This window comes from Colius striatus, chromosome 10 (genome assembly GCF_028858725.1).
Source record: "Colius striatus isolate bColStr4 chromosome 10, bColStr4.1.hap1, whole genome shotgun sequence".
NCBI classification, from domain to species: Eukaryota; Metazoa; Chordata; class Aves; order Coliiformes; family Coliidae; genus Colius; species Colius striatus.
Window position 1 is genome coordinate 23420604 of NC_084768.1, and position 23726 is coordinate 23444329.

Consider the following 23726-nt stretch of genomic DNA (forward strand, 5'->3'; position numbering starts at 1 on the left):
TCAAATATAACAAAATATACAATGCAGTTAGTTTACTCATCCTCTTAACTTTATTTGTATAGTCAGAAATTGGTTTCCATAGAAATGCAAGTTTTTCAGATTGCTGAGATCTGAACCTTTATCTTTCCCTGCAGGCTATTTGTATTAATCTACATTTCTTTGAAGCACAGAGTTGTTAAATTGCTAAAGCTCATTTAAAATGTGACTATATTTCTATTAATGGCCTCAGATAGTTGAATTATAGATTTTAATTATGCTTTTTATACTTTGGAGGTGCTTAGTTAGAAATATGTATACCAAAAGTATGCAATTAAAGAGTCTTTATTGCTGCTGATCAGTGAGTTGTATCTATATAGACAGCAAACGGCTTAGTATTTAGAATTTACATAGGCCACTTTTCATTAGTGATTGATATGAAACTTACAATCAACTTTGTTCCCCTATCTTTATTATTATTTTGTCATGGAATCAAAGCAGGGTAAATGCAAAACACCTTATGCTTTAAGTGACATACAAGAATAGTTCATACTTGAGTAACACCCATCCTACAGTTAATACCTAACTGGAAAATTAGAAATTATGCTTACAATTTTATCAGACATGTCTGGCTAACTTTTCCAGTTTAACAAAACCAGAGCAGAACAGTTACCATCATGCAATATTCAAACAGTTTTACCAATGAAACAATGCATTAATAAAAACCCCCTCACCAACTGAAAGTCTTACAGCTATAGTTAATGTCATTAAGAGTGTAACTCTTTAAACAGCAAAGGCAATACTGATTATAGCTGTTGGAGGAACCTACTTCTGCAGTCCATTGCATGCTGCAGTTGTGGGATGTTTATGGCTATGAGGAAAAAAATAGAAACAAAAAATAGGAACAAGCATTGCAGAAAAACAATAAATATGAACTCCATTTGTTTTTCAGGGTATTATTGGAAAGCAAGGAGAAATATGTTGCTCTACGCTTTGCCAGATTTTCAATTAAAAAATTGTCTTGTACCATCAAATATCCCTGACAACAGAGTGAAGACAGATACAGAATAAAGCTAATCCTTTCACAAATGCCACCAACTTGACAAGATTTAGATAGCATAAATGACATAAGCATATTAGAGAAGACTAGGAAATAGGAAGTATTTATAATTGTGTTATTTATTGAAATTGCCAATGTTGGTTTATAGACATTAAAAAAATAGTTTAAAACATAAATTACTGCAATCTGCTTCAGAGGAAACACAGTTTGTGGATATAACAGCCTATCATCCTCAAAATGTGTTCTGAAATCTGCACATACGTACTCACACATGTTCTCAAAGTTTTCATTATTCTGAGTAAATGTTAATTATATGATTGACTTCAGTGAAATTGGTGGTTTAGAAAATTATTTGATATGGAAAAGGTGTTCAGACAACATGCCCTTAGGGAAATGTAACAAACAAAAGAATTCCATAGAACAATAGCATGAGAAGAGCAATCACAATTTAAAAGTGTTAGGCTTTTTTTTCTTCTATAGTCAGCTTTCATTTGGGAGTGGCATTAGAACTCTTTGTTTTTGGTGTTTAGAATAGTTCCTAGGAAAGGAAAAATCTAAGAAAAAACAGATCAAAGGCATTTAGGGGGAAGAGGGAGGCTGAGAATGAGAAATAAATTCTTTAATCTCTTGATATTTTGCATGTAGAAATAAATTCTTGTTTACTTTCAAGTTTGAATTTAAGTTTTCAAAGAATCCTTAAAAATTTGAAATTTTCATTTAATTGCTCATTTGCTTCCCATTATGAAATTATTGACAGCTCAGTAACTAGTAGGTAGTTATCATACATGTACTGCATTCAGAAAAAACAGTAAAAAGTAAATGTCTAGCCCTTGAACACATTAGTTGCAAAGGCCTCTTTCTGCTTGTCTGTGAGAAGCATGGCTATTCCTTATTTCACAGCATGAGAATTAAATTTCCATATTACTGTTCCAAACTCCACTATTTGTTACCGGTGATAAAAACATCTTTCTTTATGTCAGAAAGGAGTTAAATAAATCCAAAATTCTAATCCTTTTCTGGATTAATTTCAGCATCATGTCCACAGTGGACATGTTTATGCTTGTTTATATCTTCCTCTGTGTATGCCTGTCTATTTACAATGAAGATCAACATACTATTTCGTACTAGTCTGAACCCAGAAATTACTGTAGTCAGTCACTTCAGACGCTTTGCCCTAACAACAAATGGATTACTTCACCTGAGATAGTGAGTTTACTATACCAGAAGACTAATTGACAGGTAACTTCATGTGATTTTTTCCATAACATTGTTGTCCCTGGTTTTCAGGACCAATTAACAGCCAAAGGGTAAACAACTGTAGAGGCTTTGCCCAGAGCATCTGTAATATTAAGTGTTTCATTTTGCTCCATTATTGTCTTTCAGTGTTGATTAAAAGGTATTACCTTAGACCTGTGGTAGGAAAATAATTTAATTATTTATTTTCCCGTAAAGCAGAAAAATGTCAACTTCATTAGATTCTGCATTATATGCTGTGAGACACCTTCCACTGAACATTTTGCTAAGACCTCATTGGTGAGACATTGAGTGATATATCTCTAGGAAATTACAAACTGATGAGAACTATATAGATTTAGTGTTAAGGTGCAGAGGAAAACTGTTCATGTCTTCTGATTGTCTGAATGGTGAAAGCCACATCATTTCTCACATTCATTCTTAGAATCATAAAATCATGGAATGGGTTGGGTCAGAAGGGTCCATTAAAGATCATCTAGTTCCAATCTCCCTGTCATAGGCAAAAACATCTTCCTTTACTGCAAGTTCTTCAAGCCCTACCCAACCTGCCTTTGAATATTTCCAAAGAGGAGGCAGTTACAATCCTCTCTAGACAACCTGCGCCAGTGCCTCATCACTCCCATCCTAAAAAAATTCTTCATTATCTCTAATTGAAATCTACACTCTTACTTTAAAACCATTACTTCAAGTCCTGTCACTACAAGCCTTTTTTTTCCTAAAAAGTCTCTATCTTTCTTAAAAGTCCCTTTTATATACTGAAAGGCCACCATAGGGTCTCCCTGGAGTCTTCTCCAGATTGAACAATCCCAACTCTCTCAGCCTTTCTCCATAAAAGAAGTGTTTCAGCCCTCTCATCATTTTCACGGTCCTCCTCTGAACCAGCTCTAACTGTCCCAAATCTTTCCTGTGCTGAAGTCCCTAGAACTAGACACATCACTGAAGGAGGAGGGTCTCACCAGAGAAGAGTAGAGAGATAGAATCACCTTGTTGCTTTGATCTGGTAAGAATGAATGTACTATGTCCCAGCTGTAACAGAGGGTGTAACAGAAACACCCTTCCATAAGAAAATAGTAAAATATAACATGGGTATTGGATGCAACATCCAAGGGCCAAAACTTTAAAAAAATACTTTTACCAAATATAAAGCTTTTCTTGCTACACTGTCTCAGCTTTCTACACCCTGTGTACTTTCTGGTCTACTTCTATGAACTGTTTATAGTGCTGATAGAAATCTCCATGTACCATAGGTCATAAGACAATCCTTAGAGCAAAAATGATGAGCAAGCATTAAACCCATGTTCCATTTCTCTAATTAGACACAAATGTATCAGGGGGTAGGGAGGGTAGACAGTGCCAGGAATTCAGAACTGTGTATTTAAAAAAATAGCAGACTATGTTAAGACATTACTTGTCAAGCATACAGATGTCCAAGCTCCTGAAAAATTAAACACCACCTGCCACGGGGTTAGTCGTTACCTAATGCAAAACAAGGCCACATATGTGGAGCAAATATCTGTTGCAACATTCGTTGATGTTCTTGATGCTCAGTTTTGTCTAAGTGTCTTTCACAAGCTAAGGGACCACAATGGGACTCTGGAAATGTGGTCCTGAGTTTCCTGATACAAATCTGGCCATGAAGCCTGCATCACCTTCTAAATGTCAGTTGAGACGTAAGCTTCTGTCCTACTAACTTAAAATTTCACCTCGGTAAACTGACGTATTTTTAAGCCAGTGGTATTAGTGATCCTTGTCAGTCATTCATGTAACGTTTTTCATTGAGGGTGATGCTAGATTTGATTTAGGCTGGTTTCTTAAAAACTGCAGACTCTGAAAGTGCATTGTGCTAGTAGATACAGGCAAGTGTTACAGGCATATGGTTATATCACTTCTGAATAATTTTTTAACTCGCCATTCAAGCAAATTTCACTCATTTCTAGACATGTTAAACTATAAAGCACTTTAAAACTGTTTTCACATTTTATGGTCATAAGTCATAATGGGCAAAATAATGTGATCACGAATTCACACCTGAAATTCACAGAGCTGAGTGAGTACAAAAGAGACCCCTCTAATAAATGTCTTGACTGAAAGATAAGCTCCAGTCAGACCTAATCATCAATCAGAAGTCACGCTGCTGTAGGAAAACAATCTGTATTCATCATGGTACCCAAAGAACAGCTGTTTCCTGTAACTACCCTGTGGGTATTAAGCTCAAGCTACTTTCCTCTTGCCTAGCGCTCAGCAAATAGTGTAGGCAAACAATTGCTTCAGTGGCCTTTCCACACCTGAAATTGTTATAATCAGTTTTCTAATTTGTTATCATCAGTTTTCTAGTTTTAAGAGTTATCGTTTGCCAGACTAGCATCTTCTGAAATTGCTGGTTTGTTAGCACATTTCAGGATGATCTCACATCAAAATAGAGAAGAAAAATGCAAGCTATTTTTTACCAAAGATTGGAAATGCAAATTTCATGAGGAAAGGCCACTTTATATCATGTACACACTGTCTTCAGAGAGCTATCAGCCATAAATCCAATAACATGTACACTGGACCTCTCTCTGTTCCACTCCATCCTCTCTCTCAAAAGTTTTGTTCCTTGTCTAAGTTCTGAGACATAGCTACCAAAATTACATAACTAAAATAGATTTTATTTTTTTCTTTTCTTACATATTTATTCTAATTACTGGGACATAATCAATGCTTCTCAAGGAGAGTTGAATATTGACTTGTACATATCAACTATACATGGGAACTTTGAAAGACCCAAATTAAATGAGAAACTAGAGTCATGTGACCTCCGTTTTTGTTGTGTGGAAACTTTCTAAATCTCACGATCAAAATGAAGACTCTTTTATTGTTCTCAACAATAATATAAAATCTTGTAAACCTACTTGTGGTTTGACGTTCTCACATGAAGACAAGAAAAACAGAATCACAAAATCTTAAGGGTTAGAGGGGATCTTGAAAGATCATCTAGTCCAACCCCCTTGCCAGAGCAGGACCACCTAGGTTACAAAGGGCTCGTAACTATTTTATGTATATTATATGTGCCTGTAGCACTGTATGGGGTTGTTGTGGCCCAAGTGCAGGACTCAGCACTGGGCCTTGTTGAATCTCATGTGATTGTTCTCAGCCCATTGGTACAGCCTGTCTAGGTCCCTCTGAGGAGCCTTCTTGCACTCAAGCAGGTCTATACAAGTGCTCAGCTTGGTGTCATCAGCAAATTTACTGAGGGTGCACTCAATCCCCTCATCCAGGTCATTGACAAAGATATTAAACAAAACAGGCCCCAACACTGAGTCCTGGGGAACTCCACTGGTGACTGATCACCAATTAGATTTAATTCCATTCAGAACAACTCTCTGAGTCTGGCCGTACAACCAGTTTTCCATCCATCTCAGAGTACGTCCATCCAAGTCATGGGCAGCCAGTTTCTCCAGAAATCATTCATTACTTAAAGCCAGATGCTGTTTCTTCTATGCATGTGAGACCTGCTTACAGAACTTAGTGGGCTTTGTGTGTGACATTTTCTGAGTGCTGTACATACCAAGTTGTCTAATTAGTAAAAATATCTTCTCAAGCTGCATAAACAAAATAGAAACTGTGAGTATCAGAAGGTGAATTAAAATATGGAGCCAATAATGACCTTAAGAACACTATTATCCATAACAACCATATTGGGATTCTAGGGAGAGTCGAACATCAAGACATCATTCTGAAGTATTACTTTTCTTCACAAGAGTCTCTGTGGGAAAGAATCTCTAGCTATACAATAAAAATTCATAACCAGCATCATGACTAGCGAAATCTGTAGAATCAATCAATCAGAGCTAGAAGACAGCTAAGATTTGAATCAATGTTAGTAGAAGAAAATGACAAAAATTCTTGAGTGAGCACATTTGGTGTCAGGGTTTTTTTTTTTGTATGGAGAAGGCATAAATTTAATAATATACATAGGCATAAACATCTTAATATACAAAGATTTGTACATTCCAAACAATACAAGTCTTTCTACAACATAAAAGTTTCTGTGTTTTTGAGTTCTTTTCTCTATGCAAGATCTAACTTGATACACATGTAGAATTGACATATGGATAAAAACAAACACCTGAGAGCCATTTTGTGTGGAGATGATTATTGTCCTAGCAAAAGGAAAGAATAATAACAGTATAGGGGTCAAAATAAAAGCACAAACAAGTTAAGTATTTTTTTTTTCAGTAATGAAAAGAAACCTTGGTAATTGTTTTTTTTTTCCTTTATGAAAGTCATCAGCATTTGAAATCCTCTACAACTTGAATACCAGTGATAGTACTAGCAGGGATAATTAAACAAAAATGAAAAGGAAGGACAAATGAAAGAAAAAAGACCCAGCTAACCAAAAATCCTCAAAGAATTAATGAAAATTACCTGATTTCATGCCCAAGATCCTGGCAGACTACCCTATTGTGTGAAGAATGAATCTATTATTAGTGTTAAACAGTTTTTACACTACTTCAGTGATTGCATGAAACCATTAAGTTACAGTCTTTATTATCCTAATTTTTTAGGGCAACTTAAATGATTTATGAACTTACTAACTGAAATGATGACACATCATATTCTCTAAATAAATGTTCTTTGTTCTAGGGAAACATAACAGTAGGAGATGGTTTGTCTAATAATTTTCCTTAAAATATTAGATTTTGAGAGCAGCTATAATCTGGAAATGTATTATAGTAATGTTTACAAAAAATAAGATTCTCTCTCCTTGTTGTTTGAGTTTCCTTGGGATTTTTGGTTAAATACATCAAACAAATAAGAATAAATACTAAGAGAGATTGTCAAAACAAAGACTCCTGCAGTGTATTATAGAAAAAATACAGAAGACAGTCTTGGCATCAATATTCCCTTCTGTCGCCAAGTTGAAACATCCTTGTGTTCTTGTCAAACTCCTGATGATACTCCTAATCCTGCTGGCCTAACCATAGCACCATTCCCTAATATCTTTCCCAGATCTTCTCACTGAAAGACACTCTACCCTTGTTTTGAAAGCCAGTAGTTTAATAATGAACCAACAAAATGGGGTGCAGAATGTGAGGTAGGTCTGGCCCTGGACAGTTGCAAAACAATTTAAAGGCTCTTAAAAATACACTGTTTCCTCGGGGTCTGGTCAAGCTTTTCTCCAAACCTTCAAAGCTGGATGAGGGCTTATCTTGCAGATCTATGTCAGAAGTGAGCTTGATTTCTCCTGTGCTCCTAAGTGATAAGTGCTAGACCTTTACCTACAGTAGATGACTTCTCTGCTGCCTCACATACCTAACAGAAATGGAAAGAGAGGGACATTTTGGGAATCACATCTCCCTAATATCTCTTTGGTCTTTCCTGCCCACCTCTAAGCCCCTCATTATGTCCCTGTATTTAGCACTAGTGACGCTGCATTTGAATGCTGCGTTCAGTGTTGAGCCCCTCAGTATAAGACAATGAGGTGCTGGAGTGCGTGCAGACAGGTAATTGAGGGAGCTGGGGATGTTTAGCCTGGAGGATACTGAGAGTAGACATGATCACTCTCTACAATTACCAGAAAGGAGATTGTATTGAGGTGGGGATTGGTCTCTTCTCCCTAGTAATGAATCATAGGACATGAGGAAATGCATTAAAATTGCACCAGGGGATGTTTAGATTGGAGATTAGGAAGAAGTTTTTCACTAAGACGGTTGTTAGAAACTGGCACAGGCTGCCCAGGGAGGTAGTAGAATCACCATCCCTGGAGGTATTCAAAAGATGCATAGATGAGGTTCTGAGGGACATGATTTAATAGTGGACTCGGTGGTTTTAGGTTACTGTTTGGATTTGATGACCTTAAAGTTCTTTTCCAACTGAAACAATTATATAATTTTACTGCTATATCTGGAAATAGTGTAAATTAAAGCTTTTATTTTGCTCAAGATTGTACTTATGCAAGCAGTTTCATTAAAGCCAGTGATTTAACTTGTTTAATGTCTTTGTTATGCCTAGCAAACTAGACTTATTTAAAGTATATGTTAAAGTATATCACAATCAGACATGAAACTCATTGATATTTTTCAGATCAAGGTATTATTAAAATATGTCATACTCTTTAAAAAAAAAAAAAAAGAGTAAAAAACTATTACTTTGGGATTCCTTAGGACCAAAATCAGTATCTTTTAATTCTGTGTAGCATTACCGTCTGTAATGATGAGGCCACTGTACTGGATTACAAATACTATTTTTCCAGTGGAAATCTATCAACTCACAATCCCATAAACTATCTTTCCTTTGTTCCCAGCCTATGAGCCATTAGATTTAAAGAGAGAATTTTGCTCTTTTAGTAGTGTAGCATTTTTAAAATATTCTGAAAATGATGCTCCATCTCATTCCTGTACCTTTTGTCCACCAAGTTAAGTGGAAAATTCCCTCAAGAAAGCTGACCAATTACAGTGTAAGCCAGAAGCAATTTACTGATACAATGAATTTCTAGAAAAGGTAGACAGAACTGTTCCTGCTACTTATTCCCTATTGATACAGTAATTGTGGAAGATACACTTGTTTGCTCTTTGGTGCATTTACAGTCCCAGTCCTCAGTTGCCCAGCAGCAGCACTGTGTATGCAATTCAAGGCCTAAGGAAGCAAAGATTCCAGAGAGCTGAAGGCAGTGTTTGACCAATTTGCTAAGCTACCTCATGAAAACTACCTCATCATCCCTATTAGAGTTACAATTTGTTGCTTGCATATAATTTTTTTCCTCAAACTCTTCAGTACTAATTTGCCTCATTCCTTACTTTTACATATCCTTTTCTGCTCCTCTACCACTACATCCATCACCTTTTGCAGGTTATATGTGTGATGATTTCTGTTAAGGAAACTGAGGTCCATATCTGAGAATGGAGCTCTTGTCTTAGTTTCCAAAGAAGCAGTCTAATTTCAAAAGGACAAGAGCCCTGGTGCTTCCAGTACCAAATGGATCTTTCAAAAAAATTGTCAGTGATGATGGGTTCTAGAGTGTGACCAAATGTATTGGAAATAATAACACCAAGAAATGTCATACCATTGTTTCCTTAGACTTTTGAAAGCTATGATGGCAGATGTCTCTTTTCAGTCCTCCGTTGTATTAAACATTTGTATTGGAAGAAAATTGAATATTGAAGACATTTTATTACCTCTTCTCAATTCCTTAAAATTCAAAAATTATTGATTCAAAGCAATCTCACGAAGAGCACAAGAAAATGCCATTCTAGACTGTACATTGGTGTGAAAATTGTCAATTGGATGTTAATATGAATGTCCACAATGAAATACCCAAGTTTTTTTATTAACATTGTCTGTCAGGAGTATATATGTGTCAAGAAGTCTAGTGATGACTGTGGGTCAAAATATATTGATAGAGAATAAAAACTACAACCAACTTCTTTATATTGTCTCTACTTAACTTCACATACAAGTGTCAAAACGTATTAGTGAGTGTACTAGAGTCTTCAGTCTTGTTCATATTGCCCTATTGACAGGAACCCAATATATTCTAATACAAAATATTCTTTAATTTTATAGCATTATTTTCTAATAATTATTTTTCAGTTGTTCATAAACAAACATAATTGGCTTTAAAACAACCTCTAAAGGAATACTTCTTAAGCCACATGAATATTGGACTGTACCACCCTCTCATCCTATTCACAGGCTTAGTAAGGTTTTGTAACTTTGCATGTCCCAGAACAACTTCACCTTAATGATTAGAAATCTTTTTTTAAGTAGCCAGCTTAAATTTATTCATAGTCAGTTTATATGAATTTGGATTTATAGCAGTGATTGGGTTTTTTAAATAGTTCACCTCACTGTATGATCTGTATATTGACACGAAATGTGTCCTCAGCCACCTTTTCTTTATTCTAAATGTGTCAAACTTTTCGACTTTAAAAGCAAAAGTTAGACTCTTCTTTCCCCTGATTTTTCACATGTGTTTCACATTTTAAATAATTTTGCTTCAGCAAAACAACACAGTATCCCTGAGGAGATTCCCTTAGGACCTTATTTGATAGCATGAATACTTCCCTATCTCTATAGAAATCACCTCTTCTGATACAATGGGGGTTCTTTGCATAATTTCACAATCATTCTTTCCATCCTGGTAACCTCTCATCTCATTTTGTTTGGAGTTAAATTCTTTTGTCTGAGAAGTTGATTTACATAAGAGGCACAGTACTGGCCTTGTGTATTAAATAACAAATTATAAGCTCTGTTTTCCTTGCCAAAATATTTACTGACATTAACTACAGGAGACACCTTCCGCAAAGTACTGACACAGTATTCCCACAAAGTTAGAGGTTTTCTGTAGTCTTACAAGTGCTTTCCTGTCATTTCTCCTATAGACCTGTGGCAATGAATGCCACCAAAAACTGTGGCATTTCTTAAATTTCCCACAGGAGAATATTTCCTTCAAAGAATTACAGGGAATGCTACAGTGTCACAAAATCAACATCACCAGCACACCAATCTTAACTTATAATAATGTTGGTAGCATCACTTGCATTTATTTAGTGTTCTGCAATACCTGATTAAAACACCATTACATACACATTTGTTTCTTTCAGCTCTGTCCTGTAATGCTTAAAGCTCCTTCCCTTGGGGAACTAAGCACACTACAGAATTAAATTGTTTGCTCATGGACATAACTGCTCTTTAGCTTATAGATTAAAATAGGAGTGACAGTAGATATTCTGACTGCTACTTACCCATAATTTATATATCAATTGTTATTATCTTATGGTTGTTTTATGCTCTGAAGGTTAGAGAGGGAGATAAGAAGAGTAAACTTTAAAGTAATCTTCAAAAAATACATTATGCTTAAGTAAGATCTCATAGGAAATTGGGCTCAGTTAATAAGTGTGCTCCTCAGTGCCAGTTTTTGGCTCCATCTCTACAATTTCTAACAAATTTATGGTCACATGAACCTTTGTTTACAGAGACCAGAGGTGTGCACACAAAGCAGTTCCTTTTTGCCTTATTGGCATATGAACAGTTAAGAGGAAATAGAATTGTTAACAGATAGTCCATACAGTGATCTCTTTCTTGTTTTAGTCTAAAAATTTGACTTCATCTATTTTAAATACAAACAGGTTATGTAACTCTAAGAACTTAAAAAGTGCTACCAGACACTATTGCCATATATGTTTAGGTGAAACTAAAATTTAAAATCAGACTATCTCCTGACATACAAACGACAGGAATAAAACAAATAGCACAGCCTTGTTTATCAATAGCTGAGGAACAATGGCAATGTTTACATCAACTTTCAAGTAAGCTTCATTTTAACATCCTTTCTTGCTATCTTTAATACGTGCTTTTCCAGTTCTCTGTCCTATTATCTCCATCCCATTGAAATCAGCATTAAACAAGGGTGCAGGATAAAGGCCTTCTCATCCAGCACTTCAGTATTTACAAAAATAGGCATTACCTGTTTTAACCAAAAGTAGAATAACATGGATTCTTTGCTTTTTAATATGTTCTTGATTATAACAGGGAATACTATTTTGAATTTTTTAAAAAAATAATTAAGATTTTTTTCAACATCTTTACTACCTCTTCTGAGATTGACAAAGGAGGAGGAAAAATAATGGTAATCAAAATATCATTCTACTTGCTGCCTAACTCTTCTATTGCTGGAAAACAACAGTCATAAAGCAATGTCCTGCTGAAATCTCCTCCATCACACCTTAAGGTACTACATGCAGTATATGCAACTCACTGCTGGTTTATATTGAGTCTATTTAATTGCTGTTAATTGTAAACATGTAGTTGCAGTGTTAGATTGGTTGTCCTTGGTTAGTTCCCATAGGTAGCTGCACTTGTTAGTTTTTGGTAGAGATACCATGGGTCATCTTCTGTTTGTGCCTTGGATGCAATTGGTCTAGAGACATGGAAAGAGAGTTGTTACTTGTCATCAGTTCTTTGGGGGACAACTCCCTCCCCAACTGTGAAGCAGATCTTAAGCAGTCTGCAGCTACTTGACATACTTGTGCAATTAAAAAAGAAAAAAAAAGTCTTCAGTCATTTTCTGTCTGGTCCTACAATGTTATCAACATCCTACCAGAAAGGCTTCCAAATGCTACAATCTGTTGGTGACTGTCATCCTACACATTTCACACTTTCACTTCAGCTCCATGGTTTTTGGCCTGGTATGGTTGTTACAATGAAGGAAGACGACTTTCCCTCCCCTTAACTCCTCAAATGTCAGATCTCAGGTGAGAAAAAAGAAAGGACTATTTGGAATAGTACCTTTCTTGTGAGTAGGATTCAGCTGAGCCAACATAGGCCTGTGTTTTACCCTTCCTTAAGTCTTCATTCAAATCAGGACTGTGTCCCTGAGGGATTGTTTTCATTAGGCAAAAGTTGGGTGAGGGAATGAACAGACCAATTAGACTCCAGATCCTTTAGCCCGAGAAAGCTCATAGAAAAACACAGGGATTAAATTTACAGTGTATGGGTCATAACAAGGTCACCATGTTCTGCACTACTTGCTAATAGGATCATATTTTACATGGAAACTTTGCAGTAAGGTTTGTATTTGCAAAACTAAATCAAAATATCCAGGTCTTCTTTTTATTAGGGTATCTCGTGCTTCTTTTGACTTCCCGGCTCATTCCTTGAAGAAAACAGGCAGATAAGAGAAATAAACTCAAGAAACACTTCCTACACAGTTGTGTAAATTAAAGTCAATTGAAACCTATGCACAAACCCAAATAAATATTAGAGATATGATTACAGATCTATAAAACACAATAACGTTTCTGTAACGTTGGATGAGAGGGGAAAATTCTCAAAGACACGATTGAAAGAACTGAAATGAAATACAATTCCATATTTCATGTTTTTAGCAAGACAATTTTGATTCAGTGTTGACTAATACAGAAAAATAGGAATAAAATATGCTGCCTCAGTCTCTGCACTATTGGCTTTGCATTATTGGTCCTGACAGCTGGCTTTTAAAATGCAGTAAATATTGCGCAACGCTGTTCTGTTAAGACAAGCCACTTCATCAAACATATTTCCAAATCACACTTTATTTTCAAAATGTGTTTAATTTCCCTATATATGGCAAAGGAGTCCACTGCAAAATTGACCTGCAACAGAGTGCCCTCTACTGCATGCATTTAGGAACGGAAAATAAAACAAATCCCTTAAAAATAAAATCTTTGCAAACTGAGACCAACAGGTTTGTCACAGACCACTGGACATAAAAATAAATATAATAAACATATAGTCATATATTACTCTTACCTTCTTCTAGAGAGCTGGATATCCCTACCAATAATTTAAAATAAGCATAAAATTTGCTCAAACTGTTCCATGGCTTTAAAAGAAAGCAGTGTGTGTCTTTCCATACCAAAATAGTCTGTGTTTATAGGTTGGAGACTTACTAGGGAAGCTAAAAATCTGTTCTGCATTGCCCTTCTGCCACCTCTTTCTCTTTGCTATTGATCTATAACAATATGAAATGAAAAAGGCTCTCTGCTTATAGTCAGTCCTCAATCTCTCATGCTTGCTCATTTCTCCCTTCTTTCTGTTTGCCATTAGGTTCCTACTGTTAAATTGAACTCTCCTTTTCATTCCCATGTCCCCGATACACCAATTTGGTGTTACTGAGTGACACTTCTTGCAAATGGTTATGAAGATTATTTCACCAGTGCTGTCTCAAAAGAGTAGAAACTGTCAATCTACATATGTATCATGAAAGCAATTCTACAACAAAGCACAAATTCTCATGCAGACACAGTCTTCCACTGTTTGTTTGTTCCTCACTCTAAATTGGGATAGCCTAACGCTGAGTTTTGTGACAGACCAAATATCTGCAATTTCTGTTAAAATTCACAGTGTCTCAAAACTTCTCACTCCCACAGGGATGAGAAAACTACTTCTCAAAACACTACTATGAACCAATGTATTAAAATTTCTGAATCATTTTTTAAAATCCCTGATTTATACAATGAGGTCCATGCTTTTCCAGCAGTATCTGTGGAACCACAATTTCATTCCTAAAGTCTCAGCTTATATCTTGATGAGTCACACTGAAAGCAATTGAATTGGATCTTGCTGCATAATCAAAAGTGTTCCATGTTATCCCCCTGCAATACCATAAGGTGTCTGAATACCTTATGACATTTTTTAGTATGTCACTAGGGCAGAGTACAGGTAGGTATTAAACAACGTTTTTTAAAGCAACATAATCAATTACCAAAATTTCTTTAAACAAAACAGAAATAACACAAGCAGGCATTTCTGTAGTACATAATGCATACATAGCCTTGCATTTAATTCAGCAATTAATTTTGTGTCTATGGACTTGTTCCCACATCTGAAACTTTCCCTTAAGGAAACCCTTGTTCATAATTTACAACTTCTAAGGACGATATCTCTGTAATTGCTTTCCCTTTGCTTCATACCTGTAAATCTTGTATCTTGTGCTAAATCCCTGTCGACTTCTGTCCACAAAATCTGTGTATTCCTGTGAGCGATGGAAGGGTCCCTTATCAGAGAGGAGCCAGTCGAAGGGGCTTGTGGCATGCTGATCCGAAACAGCAGCAACTGCTAAAACCCAGCAATGAAGACTCAGTGCTATCCACTCCCATAGAGCCATCAGAGAGAACAATTCAGCACCAGCACTGCATCGCCATATCATGCTTCCACTGGGGACTTAGAGCCTTCATTCTCTTAGCTTTCCCTCAACACCTAGACAAAATACACAGTCAATTAGATAAGCACACACTAGGCATCCCTTGGAAGTAGAAACAAGTTTCCTTTCTTTCAGCTTAAAGAGATAGTGGCCTCTACTTTATTACATTTTACATTAGCATAAACCCCACTAGGCTAGTTAACAGTGGAGTGTTTCGGTACTTCAAATGCTGTGAAACTAATGTCTTCATTAACATCATCAGTGATAATATTTACTGTTGAATGAAAACTTTCACAAATTGTCAGGGGAGGGATTGTTGGAGGTTTTTTTCAGTAATGTTAGTCATTAATGAAAAATAAGCAACACAAGAATTATTGCCTGTTAGCATCAGTACAACATCATTAAGCAATGCCTATGCACAAGGTCGCGGTCCAGGTATTGGACAGAAAACAGATAAGATTCAGAAGACTCAGATGGCTTTCTTATTTTTATGTCCTTAGAAAAGTTATTTAATGGCTTGTCTTCACTATAAACATAGTTAACAGACTCATGTTATTCCATTCAAACTTGCACAGCTGGACAGAGTGACCGCATTGGAGCTACCCACAGTGAAGAGTTCAATGAGTTATTCAAGTTTCAGACACTTCAATTTTGAGTATCCTTAAGAGCAGCGCTTGACTTTTGGTCAAATCCAGTCAAACCGAATGGATCAGCCCAGAAACGTTATTTTGATGAAGTTTAAACAATTGTTTGGGTGCCCAATTTAAAATCAAATGTTAATTGCAGCCTCATGTAGGAACTCTGTGAAGACAAGCCACAGTTTCTCTCTATACCAGTCTCACACCTGTGAAATGGGATAATGATTCTATATCCTTCTCAGACTTTGTGAAAACATCTATGCAAGACCATGAAGTTTTCAGAAACACTAAAATAACAAAGGTCACGTAGATTCCTAAATATGTAGAAACAATCAATTCTAGTTTTCAGTGTAAGGTAAAGTAGCACAGAACTAATCAACATATATTAATGTGAAGGCTTATATTTTTCTGGTTGATGAAATTTCAGGGAAAAACATTTTCATTCAAATTCACTCAAAACAGCACTCATTATGATATTTTTACAGTGCCTCTTGCTATTATTTTTTTAACATGGTGTGAAACATCTTCCTCATCAGTAATTTAACTTGTAAGTATACCCTAAATGAAGGATGCTTTCATGAGAGTAGTTTTGCAACGACACACTCAGTATCATCCAACCATTATAATGAAAACAGTGTAGCTAAATAAATAAGCTCTGTGCATATATTTGAGAAATCAATATTCTAAAGAATCTTCTGAATAGATGATAAACATATCAGCTTCAGGAAGTTAACTGCCTCCAGAAGAGTGCAGAAGTTCATGTGAACCAAGAAGAATTTACAGTCTGAAAAGATATTAATCTGTCTGTAAAATTAGACAAACAGTTACGGCTTATTGTCTTTTTAGGCACAAATTGTAATTTCTTGTAACATGATTTGAACCTGATCCTGCAAACAATAAATGTGTAAGTGACCTCGACCCTATTCATATTTTTCATGCTGAGCATATGCCAAAGCACTGAGGTGTAACCATAAATGGTTACAACCACACAGTAGTTTATGCTCACAAAACACAGATTGCATTAACTTTTTAAATCTTTTTGAAATGAGATTCCAAGAGTTTACAATAAAGAACTCTCTAATTTTTACTTATACTCTCAAGCAACCACTCATATACAAAAAGTCTGCAAATCTGTATGAAGTTTCAATATCTTCTCCCTAGAGAAAATACTTCCTGTCACAGGTTGAAGCTCATGTATGTGAACTTCACCACATGACATTGTATGAAAAACCAGGCACAGGTCTGAAGCAAAAATGAAAAGCAATAGATTGCTCTCCTGCGCCAGAAATGCTATGATGATCATTTGGTTGCCATTTCCTGTTAAAAATTAGCTGAGTGTAAATGAAGAAGTTGTGTCAGTCACTTCCAGACAGGCCAGACCAGCTTTTACATCACAACAGAGGAAAATCCACAAATACTTCTGTCTCTTTTCTTACCAATCAGGAAAAAAAAAAAACCATATTATGTACTCATTCCCCTCCATTGCCCTTCTACATAGACTGGGAAGATCCTGGGCATAAGTTCTTGACATTATGTGAAGCTACAGAGAGCATAATGAGAGTTTTAATTTCATACCTACTGCTGTTATAAAATTGCTAGCTAAAACATAAGGTTCTGTTTTCCTTAAATTATCTTTTCTATTGAAAAAAATTATGTAATGGCTTAAATTACAAGAGGTAGGAGTTTACTTTTCCTGGTACTTATTAATACTGAAGTGTTTCAGGCCATTAAACTGTAATGATGACTAATTGAGTCCCTTTTGAATTCAAAATTATATTCCAATATTAGGACTGGAAAATGAATTACTTTGTATATGTGGCATCTGTCTAAAACTAGACCAAATGAGCATTTGAAAATAAATAGTGAAGAGCTCTGCTCTATGCTTGCCTTAATGCTGCACCTCATGGCATGTCATAAACTAACCACTAGCAACACACCTTTAGACAATCTGTGTAGTTACAGAAGAAAATAATCTCCTTGTTTTAAAGATATATATGAAGATATTTTCCAAAATAATATTAATGTACATTTAGTCCTTAGGGAGAATAAAATAATGTGTGTGTTTCTAAATGATACTTAACCACTTGTCTGTATGGTCCAGTCATTGCAGAACCAGTTTGCATGGCATAAATTCTCAACATTCTTGAGAGGTAAGCTTTTTCCTCCATTTAACAAACAAGGCACTGAAGCATGAAAAGACCAAGGCTAAGATTGCTTTTAAGCTATAAGAGGCATTTAAATATGTGTTTCCTATTAAACGATAATTTAGAAAATTCCAGCCTAAGGAATCTTCCTAAGGTTATAGTGTGAAAATATCTCAAAATTTTAAATACTCAAATTCTCTAATGAATACAAATGCCCTGTAAAGGTTTTTCAAAGACTGTTAAAGGCATGTGGAACATACAAAGGTTAGAGTTACAATAGCTGTCACAGAACTCCAGGGAGGAACAATATCAAGTAAATTTACAGTAGAGCACCTGGTGGTTTCAGGTGGGATGTGAGAACTAGAAAATAAATAAACTAGTTTATAGTAACAGAGCTGGTGGATTTTAAAGTGGAGAAGACAGTCTGTAGAGAAGATATCTTTGAACAAAACTGTCATGTCAACACGTTGTCTCTTTCAAGTGCTAGCTTAGAGGACAACTATCAGGTACCAAAGATCAGTACAATTACTTTCTATTATCCCCAGGGTTTCATCCAGCTACAACTTGCAAGTGTTAATAAGTTTTCAGTCCTTACTTTTCTAAATTCTGAGATTAGAATGAGTTCAAAAAGCATAATGAGTTAAACTCTTTGTTAGAAATCTATTTTTTCCTCATTAACATCTGCATTAACATTGACTCAGCATGTTCTGGAAATACCATTGCTAAGGCCTGGCTTTCATGAAAATATAAAAAATGCTGAAGATTGGTAAAATCTATGCACTTTCATCATCTGAGAACACAGCGCTGTCAAGTGCAAAACAAGTATTCTGGCCACTGGGACAAATTTAATCAAGCTTCAGTTGCAAACAAGAATGCAAGATGTCTGGAGTCTTTTTGTTGTCATCCTATTGTAAACCTATTGCAAACCCTGGCAAACTCAGTCTTCCTCTTTTTCAGGATTGGGTTTTTTGGGGGGGGCATTAGAAATGGTATATAATCACATATGGACAGTTTATGAACTCACTAAGCTACTCTACCTAAAATAGTACAAATGGAATCATCTGCTTGATTTATGGGTTGAGCTCTCTTGCTTAGACAACATCCATTGATAAATCATGTATACTAAGATGTATACAATAACACAGGGCCAGCCCAGATGTAGACACATTAATGTCCAAGAAAAAGCAAATCAATAAGTTTAAATCTTTTCTAAAATGGAAACAATATAAAATTTCCTCAAGGATGAAAAACAATAGAAATGTGTAGCATTCTCACTGCATGCAAACTTTTTTTTCCTAAGAAGTGAGTCATGTATAAAACAGATGTGCTAATACATAGGAGATAAATAGCTACTAAATAGAGTGCTACTGGTTCGCTAGTGAACTATTTTTTTCTTTAAGACAATAATGTTGAATTTAGGTATCAGCAGTAGCTTTTTTAGGGCCACATCTACATCTGCAGTTCCCAAGAATCAAAATGAAAAGGTTAAATATACACTAAAGATATAGACACTTTTAACAAGGTCAGAGGTATATTTTCAATACTTCTCCTTAGAATGCAAGTCTGGGAGGTACTGCAGTCTCTGCCTGAGATGCTCTTGCATCTGCTACACGTGGAACAATGCCATTGTAGTTCCTGTCAGCATATCACAGAAATGAGCACAGCCTTCACTTCATCATTCCCTCTTTCTGTTTGCATCTCACAGAGATCTCCTTCTGACAGCAGAAATGCAGAAGATCAGGATTTTTTGGAAGGCCTTTGGTTTTTATGCTCACTAGAACTCCAGGAAAAGGCTGAAATGTCTCAGCTCTCCATTGAGAGTTGAGAATCCTCCGTGCTGAAGTGGGATTTTTCTGCCTGTAAGTTCCTATAACAATGAAATAAAGATTTTGGATTGCTATTCTTAGATATATTCTTTCAAAGGAAAGTAACAACTAAACTATCAGGAAACACTATGTTACTATCTCCACAAAAGTTATAAACCTTAATGTTGCTAAGGTGGTGACATTTTATAAAAAACAAAGTCTAGTCTTCATTGAACTGATGAAAACAATAAGCAGCACATATCCCTTCAATAACAAACAAGGGAAAAACCAAGAACAGATAAGGGGAATACAACCAATTCTATTCATAGATAGCTTTCAGTAAGACCATAATTTTATCAGGTTTTATAATTTTATGAAGTTTTTGATACTCCATCCCTTCATCCACTTATAAGCCTTAGGGATTTCAGTTACTATGTTTGATGAAGTACCATACTAAATCTAACACTATACGCTTAATACTTCTTTTAGATTGCCCATCATGGAAAACTGAAGTGAGATAAATTCTTTTTCTCTATTACACAAAATTCTCAGGAATGCTACCAGTGTCTTCAATTTTGAATCAAGGGCAAGATGCAATATTTCATTCGCTACAGCTGGGTGGAAAGCAGTGAGGCTCATAGAGGCTAGATAAGTCAGGACTATTTTTTTCAAAGGTATTTTGACACAAAAAAAAAGGAAAAGAAATTTTACATAAAGAGTAAAACAATAATCTGAATCTCAGAGATTACTCTGTCTCCTATAAGACCCTGGGTTTATCACTTTATGTTGCTTTTCTTTTACTCCCTCATCTGAAGTGTGATGATCTCAATGTCTACCTTTGTAAAGCACTACAGGACCTACTCATAAAAAAATTCCATGTTATAATTAGTGACTTTTTTTTTTCAAAATGCAATTTATTTTTTTTAACAACTACAAATGAATGAGACCTGAGGAAACTGGGAGAAATTCTCATGCAGTCCAGTGTAAATGAAACAGCCATGAAGTGGAAGATAAGAGCAGACACTGCCTCAATCAGTATCTATTACAGAGGAGAAGGGTATAGCAGAGAGCAAAAGAGCATCTCACTTGTGCTGTGCTCTGCCCTCAGACACCACATGGATTTTGTTCTTCAAAGGAAGATACCTACATCCACAGAATAAATTCTCCTGAGCTGTACGTTCTGAAGAATAACAAAAGGACTCATGAACCACAGCGGACTATTCTGTCCTGTGCTCATAGGTGGCTGTTTGACAGTGGTCAGCTTTCACAAATTTTGAGAACCACCAGAAGGTTGGTGCACTAACAAGAGACAATATGTAAATTTGGTAGAACAAAGAGGTAGAACAGGGGCTTGGGAGTTAAAGGCTAGACAGATATCTGTGCCACCAGATTTGTTACACATGAACTGCAGAGTATGGCTTGTGCTGTTTTGCAAGAAGTAAAAAGCATCTAGATAGACAAAATATACTTGTCAATAGATGATTCTCAGTAAGTAGAGTTGAATCAGATTGTTCTCCACTATTCATTGTGAACTACAGCAAATCTGAAAGAAGAAAATAATTCTATGTCTAATACCCTTGAGTGAGTTTTACATTCCATTTACATTAATAGTCCTCATATTAGGTCCTGGGTGTCCGCTCAGACGATGTGCACCCTAAAGTAAAACATTTTCTTTGATCAAATAGAGTTTCATCTACTGCTGGATTTCAGCTTTCTTCTCTCTCCTCTGTGTGAGACAAGGACAAGAGCCCTATAACTATGTCCTCGAAAGCTGAAATAGAGAACAAATAGAATGTCCGATTTTTTTTTTCCTGTAAAAGCAATCTTGCTATTTTTTCTTCAACCCAGCCTTCAGAGAAGAGTAGCAAAAATAAAATGCAGCCACAGAAAGAGAGAACATATGTCACCCTAACCTCTGTAGCCATCACCAGGTCTGTCTGGAGCATGAGTTGATTGCCACGAGTTACAGCTATTGCCCACAAAAGATGCTTAGGTGTTTGTTCTATCCCTGCAGAATTTCAATTCTGCAAGTTCCAGTGAGCCTCTAATTGGATGTACCCACATGCTTTTTATTGCATCCTAGTACTTTTAGTCCCAGTTTCCTTAGCCCTTGAAGTACATACTGGCTCTCAGGTGTACCAAGGTAGTTGTTTTAATGTCTGATATTTGTAAAAGACCTAATTTTTTCCTTTGCTGCCCAGATCATCATGTTTAAAATCCCTCAGGTACTTTTTCAATCTGTTAATCTAAGTTCATCCTCTTCTGCAAACAGATCCTTATGTGTTTTAGCTGATGATGTAAGGCAGCATCCCCAAATTGCAATTTCAGTCTTTCTTCCTTAATGAGTGAATCTATTTCTGCAAGAAACATACTGAGGGAAAGAAATTAGCTGCCAGGGCCCTGAGTACACAAATGGTCCTCAGTGTCTCTCTCCCACCTCATCTGGAGCTTCCACCAACCACCGGCACTGACTGGGGTTTCCTAGACCTATCTTCCTGAATGGTGCATCATCATGTGGACTTCCAGGCTGGATTTTGGGCCTGAATGTCACAGTGTCACAGCTTATCTGCAGACACTGGCTGCTTTAACCCTTGTTCTTGCTCATGAGCCTGGAAGAATCATGCTTCTCAACCATCTAAAGGCAGAGTGCATGAATTGTGAAAGCACATGAGGTGCCTGGATGCCTCCATGGTATCCACAATTCATATCAATGGTGAATTGTGTAGGTTAATAACACAAAGAGAAAAATCCACTTGATCTTCAAGGTGTCTCAGTTCCTCAACTTTAAATGGAGGCTGGTACCAAAGTCCTTGGCAAATAACATCCATCAGTCACAGAGGGAGATAAAATGAAGTTAATTTCTGGAATGCCTAAGCAGGACCCTGACCAAGTCATAAAGATGCAGAAAAATCTGCTGCCTCGAGAGCTTGAAACCTGCTCTAGGCTACAGGACTGTAACAGTCATCAAAATTCACAGGGGGTGAAATCTGTGTCTTTCCAAGTCCACAAGTGCACATGTGCACTGTCTCATGTGCAAAAAAAAGACTTTATATGCAGAGGTCTGTGGGACATTTCAGTCTTAAATCAGTCTTACATTGTACAAGTTACTCTGAGCATTCTCTGAAATCACCCAAAAATTTTCATGTTATGGTATGAAAAGAGCTATGATGGAAATAGAACAAGTTCTTTTTGAATAAGTTTGGCATTTGTGCTACAATAAAAGAACAAGAAAAGTGTAGGGAGAGTTTCTGGCCCAGTATTTCCTCAGGCTCAAATTGACATGTATCACTGTGACACACAGTTTTGCCTACTGGAGCACTTGAATTTGAAGAAAATCCTAATGGGAGACAGATATTTAGAAGCTTGCATTCCAGCTGAATGGAATTTTTTAAAACTCAATGTTTAACTTAAAAACATTTAGTAGTCTCTGTTAAGATAATCTCACTGAGTGTGTTTTAATGGCAATTAAGTAGACTCTTAGGATTTATATTAATAAATATTAAACTACTACTGGAAAATCAAAAAGTGCTAGTTCTAGTAGCATATCTTGTTTCTATCTGTTAGACATTTTTCCAGCCCAATTTATCAGCTAAGTATCATTTGGCGTTGAAAAGAGTGTGCATACTAAGACACACGTAAGTTACCTACATTCAGTAGACCACATCAGAGCAACAAGCAGCTCTTACTCTGTTTAATTTCATTCTTCTATTAGTTTAAATCTCAGGGCTGTTTCAGTTGTTGCCATTGATAATGGGAGGAAGCACATATTTACAGGTTGTACAACTAAGGCATTAGTTTTAGATTTTAAAGTCTGAGAACTGATTCTCTAACGCAGGGCTACAAGAGGGCAGTGGAAGGAAACTTTGCTAACCAATATACTGTTGAGCTGAAGAAGATTCAGTTATAGAGGAAGGAGAGTACTTAGAGTTACCTTGCAGTATAGCTCTGATTTTACTGTATAACCATGGACAAGTCCTTTAGCCTTTTTTAATTACAGGTTCTGCTCATTAGATCAGGAAAGAAAAGTATTGTCAAGCCTGAACATCTAATGTCTCTAGAGTACTTTCAAATTGTTGAATGACAAAAGTGTCACAAAATAAAAAGGAAGATGTTAATTTTACTGACGAAGTGGCTGAATATTTTTGTCACTACTTAAAATTTCTCTTTCTGGATAATCTGCAACAA

The 23726-nt window shown here is 36.1% G+C and overlaps 1 protein-coding gene across 2 annotated transcripts in view; it reads right to left on the reverse strand.

Annotated features, from left to right (window-relative positions):
• Positions 1-14960, reverse strand: part of BRINP3 (BMP/retinoic acid inducible neural specific 3) — a 174465-nt gene extending 159505 nt beyond the window's left edge. Inside the window, exon 1 of one of the 2 annotated variants that reach the window (XM_062003959.1) lies at positions 14725-14960. In XM_062003959.1, the coding sequence (XP_061859943.1) occupies positions 14725-14960 (236 nt within the window). The remainder of the gene's footprint in view (positions 1-14724) is intronic. The other variant, XM_062003960.1, reaches the window with a different exon arrangement.
• Positions 14961-23726: the final 8766 nt, after the last annotated feature.